This window comes from Lottia gigantea (genome assembly GCF_000327385.1).
Source record: "Lottia gigantea unplaced genomic scaffold LOTGIsca_60, whole genome shotgun sequence".
Classification (NCBI taxonomy): Eukaryota; Metazoa; Mollusca; class Gastropoda; family Lottiidae; genus Lottia; species Lottia gigantea.
Window position 1 is genome coordinate 164,180 of NW_008710050.1, and position 12,266 is coordinate 176,445.

The window sequence follows — 12,266 nt, forward strand, 5'->3', positions numbered from 1 at the left end:
TCTATAGGTTGTCAATACGGTGATCAAAGCCAACAATGTTCTGTTGAATTATGTGGCTCATCTTTAAAGAATGGCAAGAGATATTCCGACGTGTGTTGTGAAATCTGTGCCAATAGGCAGGTCACATCCGGTGTAACCACTTGGAGCAAAACCACGAGATCTTTCGGGGATACCGGATCACCTAGTGGGGATGGCACTATAAATTCCGCTAGTCATTGTAGCATTGTTTCTATATTGGTTTTAAATATAGGGATTACTCTTGTATTACAGTAGTTTCATCTTGAACGTTCATCAGATTAGAACGGATCTATTAATATTGCTTCTATTTATATTAATATAGCTATTTTTTCGCGCACCTGTTAATTGTGGGAAATCTTTATAGTGGTGGTTGTTTAATCTAATTAAATTGTAGATACGGATGTTTTCGTTTCGTCATTGTTTCTTTTAAGTAGTTAGATCTATGTTTTACAAAAGGTATCCAAGAATTCCACACATTTTAAAATTTAAGGGTCATTGGTAATGTAAAATGACGCAGAACATCAGTTGTATAATAATTTCTTTAGATCATGGATAGTAAGTGATATCACGAAACGAATATAAATCGAGATCTGCATTTTAATCAGATTTCTGCCTACGAAACAGTACTTATTTACAACTTCAATGGCTCCAATGGCTTCCGAAAGAGGACATGAAACGATGTTTTACACACATCTTCGACAATGTCAACGAACTTAGTCTCACACCTTGATTGTAATAGTCACCATTATTGTATCACGGAATACAGAGATTTGATTGGATTTTACGCCAGCGAATACAGACAACCAATAAGAGTCATCGATAGAAAATATGTATAAACATAACCTGATTTGTCCACGAATTCTACCTGTATTTTTCTTTGTTTCGGGATGTTTCGATATTTTCGCTTCCCGAAAAGTGTACAAACTGCCGTGATAATTGAAAGGTGTTGCAGTCAAGGTATAAGACGCAGTTCGTAATAGGTTGATATGTTTTAGCAAAAGAAGATGGGTTATGGTCTTATATCGGGGTTCTCAATCTAAATCAATTTAATTTTAATTTAGGTGTAGAATTTACTAATATAGTATTAGTTAGTTAGTTATATTACTGTATTTTAATTTTAGTTCTTAATCAAATTCTACTTTCATTATATTACCCCCTTTTCATCTCTCGGGCAACCCTAAATCACCTTACCCCAAAAACCTCTGATGTCAAATGTGATACTTTCCACCCTTTATCAAATATCTATATATACCATCATGGTTCAATTACTAGTAAGGTTGCATGGAACCCTTGTGGTTTTCCTTTCTGTTTGTATCTAATTGCATGCAGACCTCCTTCCTTCCGGTAAATCCTACTTCCTTTAAGTTCTTTTCTTAATTTCCCAAAACGAGTGATAAACCAGTATAAGTGGTAAGTAATTTCACAAACAACTTTTGTTTGTTTGTTTGTTTGTTTGTTTCTTTGAAAAGTGGTCATAATCCTTTTCTCTCCTGTTCCGGTCTCATGATTTCTTCAAAAATACTGCTCACTTTGTGTTATATACTTTGCCTGTATTGACATAATAATAATAATAATAATAATAATAGCTTTAATTTCATCACTTTTGGCTTTCATAAATAATTTCAGCATTCTAAATCATCATCCCACAAAGTTGCGACTTTATCTTATTATATTTGCTTTTAACATGCTATAACTAGAACGCAACGAACTGGTTAAAAAGGTTATAGCGTCATTTTTGGTAGAAAGGTAAGAAAGTTAAGTATAGATTGTGCTCGCAGAAGTTTGGACGTAGACTGCAGGTGGTTTGGTTTATCAATACCACTATAAAAATTGAACGCACGCTCCTTTATATTTCAGGCTGCCTGTACGGCGACCAGTCACCAGATTGTGATGTGGATTTATGCGGGGTTAGTGTACGAGGTGAGATTCCATATGATGATAAATGCTGTGAAACGTGTTCACATACCACCGAAGCTGCGACACCTACCACAACGGATGCACCTACGACTTCGGCAGCCCAAGATCCTACTTCGTCTTCAGAAGCCAGTGCAACCTCAACAGCCCAAGATCCCACTACTAGTTGTAAGGATGGCAGTGGATTAGGGGGCTTATCCTGTCAAAAATACCTTGAGCAAAATGGAAAACGGAGATGTTACGATGATTCTGTCAAGTCGGCTTGTTGTGAAACCTGCAGGACTTTAATTGACACCAGTATACCAGGTACTTCACATTCAAATACAATTTTGGAGCCGCGGTGGCTCAGTGATTTAGACGCTTGCTCGCTAATCTAAAGGTCCAGGATTCAATCCCGGCATAGGTTAAGATGATATCGTCGGACTTTTCAACCCGGTTTCCCCCTGTCAGTGATGCAGGTAAGAGGGGCTGACATGGAAAAAGCGTCTTGTCTTTCGGATGGGAAAATAAACCAAGGCCCCATGTGCTACAGGCTGTACATGTTAAAGATCCCTCGACAGTTGGAAATTGAAAAAGAGAAGGATAATGCCGTTGCCCTGGCAAAATTGCCTTCATTGTACCCTGCATGGAGTTCCAGTCTTCAATAGCCCACATGGTGCAGAAAAGTGATGTAAAACTCCATTCATTTCATTTTTTGCAAAATTTGACCTGATCAAAACGATTTTTTTTTTAGATTTTTTTGTCATTTTTAAATATGCCCTCACACCAAAATGATTACCAGTTGATTACCGAACTCGACTTACAATTCAGGTGCATGAGAGTTGTATCAAAAACTTATTGACTGATTGATTTGCAAACATACTCAACTGGTAATCGCTTTGGTGATAGGAAACTTATTATTCTTATTTTACGATTGTTATCCTTCCATTACATTGTTATAGTACAAGTTTTACGCAACGTTTCGTTATTATACACTGATTATTAAATGAAATCCTTATATAATAAAACAAAAAACAAGTATTAACGACTAGAACCGAGAAAACGAGAGCCTAAATTCTAAACAACACACTGCTTAATGTGCTTAATTATGTGTAACACGAGAAATGAATAACGAGAATTTTCTCCTTTCAATAACATTATTCAACTTTTCCGTCTCTTATTTTATTCCCAGGTTGTCCATATGGTGATAAAGACGAACTATGTTCAGCCAGCAATTTCAATGGTTTATCAAAATGTAACGAAGACACAATAAACAAATGTTGTAAGAGCTGTAACGACCTTGTTAAACCGCAAGCACCTGCTGACTGTATAGACGGCAGTGGTATAGGAACATTGAGTTGTCCTCAACACGTAGATAAACACGGTAAACGCAGCTGTTATGAGAGTGATGTCAACAAGACCTGCTGCAAGACATGTTACTCTCACAGCGACTTGAAAACGATAGGTTGGTTCACATTTTACTATATTTCAATATAGAAAGGAAGAGTTACCTTTCAGAGAAAAGGCAACAAAAGAATTGACAATAGAATTTGGTTGTTTAAACGGCTTTTAGCTGATAGATCCTGGTGGTATTTCTCATTCGAGGAGTCTATACAACCTTTGAATGTTTACTCTCTCGGGTATTGGTGCTATCCTGGGAAAATTTGCCTCGTTAAACACTTATGACATTGTCCGTCTTCAATCGTAGTTGTAAAGTTGGACATAAAAATGTGCCTCATCACACACTGCATGGCATTGTCCCGTCTCCAATCGTAGTTGAAAAATGGGAGGAAACACTCTTTGTTATTGTCGTTGTCGTAGTATAATTTGCCTCATCACACACTGCATGGCATTGTCCCGTCTCCAATCGTAGTTGAAAAATGGGAGGAAACACTCTTTGTTATTGTCGTTGTCGTAGTATAATTTGCCTCATCACACACTGCATGACATTGACGTAAAACTTAAATTAAAAAAACTGTTTGATTTCTTTCAGACTGCATGTTTGGTGATAGAACACCGGTCTGTAAAAATATCAAAGTATCTGAATACACTGCGTGTGGCGACTTCACCAAAACTCACTGTTGTTCGACTTGTCAGTTGATTGAAGAGATCCAACGGAATCAAACTTCGGCAGTATCTGGAGTTCATCTCTCAAGTTTCAACCAATGGACAGTGTCGTTTCTTATCGTTTCATTATATTATCACGTGTAATTGCCATTGACAACTTTCTCATTTTTATGTGCAATTTCATATTTTTGTAGTTAAGACTTTACACCAGTTACGTTTTACTACGCTTTGCATTTGTCTTAAAAAGACTTTGAGTTACGGTAAAGCAAAATGTCGAATTTCTGCAATATTCTTTCCTTTTAAATGAAAATTAGATTACCAATCTTTAACGGCTACCAAATACTACACAGACCACAAAACGTTTTATTTTTGGACAGGGTGTGGGGTCGGGGGTCTAGGCACAACTATTGTAAAAAAAGATTATTATTCAAAATCTGGCTATTGTGAATATTATGGTGAATTATTGCTGGATTTTTTTGTTTTGTAATATTACTAACATGCGGAGATCGTCGTCTCATTGCTTTGGTGTTTGTTTTTTTATTCATTCGCAATTAGACGGGAGTTTGTGGTGTCTGTCTATTAACAGAAGTATTCCACTTTAAGGACGGGATGTAGCGTAGTCGACAAGAATGTTGGAATCTTGACATAACGTAATTTTTCCGACATTGATTGTGAGTCGATTAATCCATTCTAAAAGGATCAGGTTTCCAGGAACTTGGTGTTTGTTGTTTTGCAGATTGCAGATCTGTGAACCAATTCCAACTGGAAGTCGGATTTAAATTTTGAAGTATTTTGGAACTGGGGCCTTCTTCTCAAAAACTTTACAAAGATGATATTAAGACTTGAAAAAATACTGTAATCCGATGGATAATAAAACTAAATTTAACATCGATTTGTGATTGACCAATCAAATCGCTTGAACATTAAAATCACTTGAACATTAAAATCACTTGAACATTAAAATCATCTGAAGTTGAAGGGACAATTGCGTCATATTTTAGTCTCAGAAACGGGAATTTTAGCTACGCCGATCAGTAATAATGTTCACAGTTCACCATTGAAATTTAAGCCTTCAAATACATGTGTGTCCAGAATTATCCTCGTTTGAAAGTTAAAAAGACGTGTCGTCATTTCTTGAGACACTGTCATACATAGAAAAGTCATGTATAGAAATAGGAAAAGAAATTCTTAGTTTGAGATATTTTTAAGGAATTATACAATTTTCTAATACATTTGAAAATTATTTACATCAAGACTCAAATCAACCCCCTAAATGACGCTCTTGTCCCTATACGTTTTCAAGATTAAGGCTCCTGTTCTATTTACTGGGCAGACACTTTGATTTATACTAGCACTAATATGGGGAGCAGTATGGTTTTTGTATATTTGATATTTTGTCCATACCTTTTGTCTTTCAATAACAATAAATATATATCAAACAAATAGTTTCATATCTATTCAGTTTTATCATAAGGTTTCTGTAAGTAATAATAACTGTGGGCCAGATGTTGAAGTCAAAAACTTTGATTACTACAACTGTCTTGATAATCCAGACCCACAGAATGTCATCTTCAAATACCAAGGTATTACCAACTACATCTTCACAATGTCAAGCTATTACACACTACATCTTCACAATGTCAAACTATTACAAACTACTTCTTCACAATGTCAAGCTATTACAAACTTCATCCTCACAATGTCAAACTATTACAAACTTCATCTTCACAATGTCAAGCTATTACAAACTTCATCCTCACAATGTCAAACTATTACCAACTACTTCTTCACAATGTCGAGCTATTACAGACTTCATCTTCACAGTGTCAAGCTATTACAAACTTCATCTTCATAATGTTAGGTCATTACAAGCTATATCTTCACAATGTCAAGCTATTACAAACTTCATCTTCACAATGTCAAGCTATTACAAACTTCATCTTCACAATGTCAAGCTATTACCAACTTCATCTTCACAATGTCAAGTTATTACAAACTTCATCTTCACAATGTTAAGTCATTACAAACTATATCTTCACAATGTCAAGCTATTACACACTTCATCTTCACAATGTCAAGCTATTACAAACTTCATCTTCACAATGTCAAGCTATTACAAACTTCATCTTCACAATGTCAAGCTATTACAAACTATATCTTCACAATGTCAAGCTATTACAAACTTCATCTTCACAATGTCAAGCTATTACCAACTACATCTTTACAATGTCGAGCTATTACAAACTTCATCTTCACAATGTCAAGCTATTACCAACTTCATCTTCACAATGTCATGCTATTACAAACTTCACCTTCACAATGTCATGCTATTACAAACTTCACCTTCACAATGTCGAGCTATTACAAACTTCATCTTCACAATGTCGAGCTATTACTTACTTCATCTTCACAATGTCAAGCTATTACAAACTTCATCTTCACAATGTCAAGCTATTACTAACTTCATCTTCACAATGTCGAGCTATTACAAACTTCATCTTCACAATGTCAAGCTATTACTAACTTCATCTTCACAATGTCAAGCTATTACAAACTTCATCTTCACAATGTCAAGCTATTACTAACTTCATCTTCACAATGTCGAGCTATTACAAACTTCATCTTCACAATGTCAAGCTATTACAAACTTCATCTTCACAATGTCAAGCTATTACAAACTTCATCTTCACAATGTCAAGCTATTACTAACTTCATCTTCACAATGTCAAGCTATTACTAACTTCATCTTCAAATACCAAGCTATTACTAACTTCATCTTCAAATGCCAAGCTATTACAAACTTCATCTTCACAATGTCAAGCTATTACATTGTGAAGATGAAGTTCGTAATAGCTGGACATTGTGAAGATATAGCTTATAATAGCTTGCCCACTTGGAGTTGTTTAGTCTAAAGGTATATATTAAATCCCAACGACCAAACTACACCAACCGGAAGTATAAAATTGGGAAACGTTTATTGACCACAGGTTTTCACAATACCTTCGTTGCTGTGGTTGGTTGATTGGGGTTTATCATTAATACTTAATTCTCTGACTGTTATTCTATTTTCTTAATGAAGTATTTGTTCCACCCCTAGCCCTAAAACTAAATAGCTAAATATCTTAGCTATTGAAAACAAAGCATCAAATCGTAGTTATTGTTACTGGAACATGTGGGCCATTCATGGACTGGAATTGTTTAGCTTAGCTAATCACTAATACTATATTGTTCACAGCTCACAGTCGAAATTTAAGCCTTCAAATCCACGTGTGTCCAGAATTATCTGCGTTTGAATGTTAAAATGACGACTCGTCAGTTTCAGATACTCTTTGATACATAGAAATAGTGAGTAAAATTGCTATTTTGAGATATTTGTAAAGGAATTGTGTAATTTCCGTACACATGTAGTACTTCTGAATACTTTTTACATATATTCAAGACTAAAATCAACTCCCGAAAATGGCCAATCTCTCTCTTTAATGCTTTGTTTTGAGATATTCGGAGATTAACAAAATGATCACCAACCTTATGATCCTTCAATAGAGACAATTTTCACGTTTCGTTTCCTCTTGCCGGGACTGAGAGCACTCTGAAGGAAATCATACATATCAGCGATAGAAGAATATTCGTCTGTTTGACAGTGGAAACCAAGGTTTAGGTTACACGAACGTTTACTGAAATAAAAGTTGACCAATATAGTAAACCAATAGACGGTCTGCTAGACGGAGCACGAATTTCTTCTACTGCAAAATACCTGACATTTTTTAGGCTAGGATTTACATGATTTAAAGATGGGTTCCCTTATTTTCATTTATGAAAATGAAAATGCTAATACTTATATGAATCGAAAGTAGAGGAGTTCTAATGACTCGGAAAAATACCATAATTAATTCATAATTAGAAGAGAATGACCAGCAGAATTCCCATGAGTGACCGATCAAGAAAGGTCAAAGAGTTTTTTTTTTTGTTTTTCCAGACTGAACATACATGGACATGTATAGTTTGCTTAATTTGACACTAAAAAATAAGGAAACTCATCTTTAAAGACATTGGAACAAAATTATTTCCAGCCCCAATTATACCCCACTCTATTTTTTAATGTTTCGAAAATTTTCTTGAGAGAACCGTAAATGATAGAATTGCAATATGACGCCTCTACAGAGTTGCCGCATTTTGAATTCAGTCTAGACAGTTTAGTCTTGGGAGACTGGCGACCCATTGACAACACTATTCAAGGTAAATGAAATTTGAGGTTATTTTTTATGTGACACATTCTAGAATTACGGGATCTACAGACTGAGAATTGGAATAAATTAAAGCCAAGATTAAGATGTTCTGTTACACGTACTAAGATAGGAAACATCTTCGAGTTCATTTTCAACTCTTTTTCCATTCCTGAGCGATTTAAAGCTATCATGCTCTTATAAGACTAAAATTAATTATCAAACAAAAGTCTGACTGTCAATGCCAAATTAAATACTGCCAGTCGCCATACTTTTTTGAAAAAAAAAATGATTTATTTTAATGTAATTAAAGCATGATGGCTTTATGGTTTATTATGAAATGGAGGTTTCTTACCGTTTCTCTGTCGCGTCCTCCTGTCGCCGATTTAAAAAACTTTTAAGTATTTGAATCAGATATCCTCTTCTTAACTGTTCTTCTTGTTGTTGTCCACCCCTAGGGATATAAAAATTATATAAATAACTATGTCTCCCTTTCTTTTTCTTTTTCTTTTTTTGAAAGGGGGGGGGGGGGGGGGTGGGGCAGGACATTATACATATGTAACACTTTAGTATTATGGACCCAATTCTGAACCCAAATAATAAAGAATCAGAGAAGACCATGTCACTTATGGTGTATAGAAATTACTACAAGAGGATTAACAATACAATGATATATTCAGGGGGAGGGGGGGGGGGAGGGGTTGCAATAAATTGAAAAGATTGTAGGAGGATAGGAGTATAAAATATATAAATATGGAACAGAAATATCAAAACGGAAACTAAAAAAAACATGGTGTTATTACTCAAGAGTTTGACGCTATGTGATCTTCAGACAACTGACCTATATAATTCAGTCTGTGTCTTTTACTGGACAAGTAGAACTTATTATCGTGTCTACTCTTCGAGGAGAGTTCAGAACGTTTGTTAAAAGTTTACTGGTGGGCATTATGATACATTCGGAATAAACATTAAAATAACAGCAATATAAATAACATAAACAAAGTGCACGTTGTCGCGGGTTTCATGTAAACAGGTCCACCATTAAACTGATAAACTATATTACATTTCAATATAAGTCTAACTTCATTCTGAGTACACGATATACTCGTTTATGTTGACCATCAATTCCTGCCAGGCCTAATAATTTTTCAGTTATATTAAGTAGTATTAACGATCATAATTCATCTGTTTTTTCTATTATAGTACAAACTCTTAATATCACAAGAGATTCTTTTACACGAGGCCAAAAAAAAATTGAGAATGGCAGAAAAATCCTGCAAAAAAGTACATAATTGAGACAAAAAACTTCCATATTGTAGTAAATTTTTTGCTGATTTGGCAATAAATCTCGTCGATTGAAGTGTTTCAATAAAAAGACAATTAGTAGCCTATAAAGATGTAATAAAACCGACTATAAAACTGTGGAATATGAAGAGAAAGAGGAAGAATGGCGTCAAAAGTCTCTGCAGGTTCCAATCTAGAATTCCTGCAACTATTATATCCTTGACAGAAACATCATAAACCATTGATTTTTATATAACAACTTAAAAAGTTATAAAACACAGAAAAAATACTACCCTAGATTACAGATTATGAAGTACGAAATATAGATGTACTCTATTAGAAGTTTTAATATGACCAGTATAATATAGGTCTATTCTTTGTAAGACATATAGAAGTGTTATTATAATATGGATGTAATTTTAATAATTTATAAAGTGAACACCCTAACTTGATAACTTGTCTAAATTGTTATTTACAATCATCTTACTTAATTTGGACCAGATAGCAAATGGTCTTCATATGACGTAGGTTCAGGGTCGGGAAGAAAGTTTTAGAAGGTCCTATTTGAATTACTGGAATGAGCCTGTATATCACATTTTTTGACTTTATTTAAAGGAATTGTAAAGAGGTTTATGTGTATTTGGGACACCAGACCACAATAAAGTAATGATATTTGTTATCCACTGGACTAACTTGATTTACAAAATGATCGCCTCGCTGTATTTAAAACCGACCATTTTATCATAAACTATGATATTTATCTCTCTGAATTTAACAAATATCATACAACTCTTCCATTTTGTTAAAACCGAGCAATAAAGGACGTAGTAAAGAGTTTTATAAGGCAAGGTTAAGCAAAATGTGAATGAGTCATTATTTCTTTAGTTAGAAATGCCGCCATCTTGTAAAGGGAGATAATATACATTATTATGTTATTGTGGCCTGGTGGTATGGACTCACTCCACAAAAACATTTCATGCAAATGAATGTAGTCCAGGCTATTTTTAGAAATCTTCTTTCTCTCTCCCTTTTGGGGTTTTTGCATGCCTATTTTTGGGTAAAATTTGGTCTAGATTTGGAATTTGATGTCTGCTATTGCATTATCTTTAAGATTTGGTGAGATGATGAGAGACCTAAAGGCGGAAGGCTAATTCTAAAAATAGTCGTTTTGTGAACTGCCAAACTCTAGCGGATGAGTATAACCGGTAGTAGTCTACTTTCAATTTTAGTAGCTCAAAATTTTCATGGTCATCATATAATGAATTTTTTAGGAGACATTGAGAATTGGTCAGGCTTTCATTCGACATATTGGGAAGCTTTCAACGAGATTTCTGGAAAAAGTTATAGATGGTTGAATTAAGTGTAATAACATGGGAAGAGATGGCAAATCAATTAGTTTAGTGAGTCCGTATAATGGTTACGAACTCTCTTGCAAGAGCTACGCCATTTCCGGTTAACACATTCTGGAATTGAAGGAACCACAGGCATAGGACGAAGAATTGGAATGTCCCAAATAGAAGTCAAATATGTCCCTATTGCACATAAAATGTCTAGAAAACCCCCTAATAATCGCTGGAAGTATTGGCAAGGTCTTTATGTGATGAGATTTCTGGAAAAATATAGAAGGTTGATTTTGTGTTTTAACATTATACATGTAGAAAGATTCTGATTCAATTTGAATTAGTGAAGTGATTCCTTGTACCTCTTACTATTCAAGGGACATAATTCAATTACCTCTAATACTCGACTTTATCATGGGTTTATAATATAATGTAACCTAGGTAAAAGACCAGGATGTTATATAATACAGGTCATAATCTTCCTGAACGTTGAGTAAATGATAAACTTAAGTCAGAATTCAAAGCCTTTGTACTTTTGAGCATAATGGTATAAAATGAGACATGTTTCGTGGAAAAAAAAGGTATAAAAAAATTGAGACATGTTTGACAAAGAGTTCCTACGAAATCAGAGATTGTAAAATAATGCCAACCCCACATCATGATAGAGGTAAATATGATCAATTAACCAAGAATCATATTTTCCCATATTTGCTTTGTGGTATCCATTAAAATCCAAATCACCACAACACGGTTCAATTTAGCGGTGATCGTATCGCAGTTTGCGAGTCAAAATGACCCCTTTTCATTCCCAATAATTTTCCATGATTCGCCGAAATTAATATTCAGCATGAAGATTTGCGAATCAAATAATGTTGTATAATTTTGCGAGAATTTTCTGCCTAATCAAAAAATCTACATCAACTATTCTCAGTTTCTATAACCTTAAATCATTGGTAAAATCAATCTGAAGTCTAAAACTAAAACATTTAGCTACCGAATTTCAATGTGAATCAAAATTTATAATCTAAATTGAACTCATCATCACAATAGAAGTAAAGGTTTATAAAGACACCCGGCCCGATGTGGGCACCTGCTCGGCCCCCTCACCTGATATTTCCTGGAATCGCCACTGTTCTCTGTGAATACCTGCGATAATTTGATAAGCAACAGAGACGCTAAGCACGCAACAAGATCACAACAAATCAACACTGTTGCGTTCACAATTCTATTTTATACGATACTCATTTCAGTCAGGACCAAACAAATTCCAAACTGTCAAGTATAAAGACAACATAATGAAATGAATGGAGCTTTACGTCTTTCTGTACCTTTAGCGTAATTTATCAGAAAAGATAAACCAATGTAAATATAAGGACTGAATGTGGATCTTGTTATCGTTATGGGGAAATAAACGCTGGTTTATCATGTGACCCGCCGGGTC

The 12,266-nt window shown here is 34.7% G+C and overlaps 3 protein-coding genes across 3 annotated transcripts in view; 2 read left to right on the forward strand and 1 right to left on the reverse strand.

Annotated features, from left to right (window-relative positions):
* Positions 1-4,122, forward strand: part of LOTGIDRAFT_166643 (hypothetical protein) — a gene marked incomplete at both ends in the record, with an annotated part of 36,068 nt that extends 31,946 nt beyond the window's left edge. The window contains 3 exons of the mRNA XM_009064068.1: positions 1,876-2,238; positions 3,104-3,376; positions 3,905-4,122. Coding sequence (XP_009062316.1) covers positions 1,876-2,238; positions 3,104-3,376; positions 3,905-4,122 — 854 coding nt within the window. The remainder of the gene's footprint in view (positions 1-1,875; positions 2,239-3,103; positions 3,377-3,904) is intronic.
* A 1,418-nt stretch (positions 4,123-5,540) lies between these two features.
* On the forward strand, positions 5,541-6,563 carry LOTGIDRAFT_166644 (hypothetical protein; the record flags this gene model as incomplete). Its single annotated transcript, XM_009064069.1, has 1 exon — positions 5,541-6,563. The coding sequence occupies one exon, from the start codon at positions 5,541-5,543 to the stop codon at positions 6,561-6,563; it is 1,023 nt and encodes a 340-aa protein (XP_009062317.1).
* Positions 6,564-7,504: 941 nt separating this feature from the next.
* Positions 7,505-12,266, reverse strand: part of LOTGIDRAFT_166645 (hypothetical protein) — a gene marked incomplete at both ends in the record, with an annotated part of 8,019 nt that continues 3,257 nt past the window's right edge. The window contains 2 exons of the mRNA XM_009064070.1: positions 7,505-7,652; positions 8,557-8,655. Coding sequence (XP_009062318.1) covers positions 7,505-7,652; positions 8,557-8,655 — 247 coding nt within the window. The remainder of the gene's footprint in view (positions 7,653-8,556; positions 8,656-12,266) is intronic.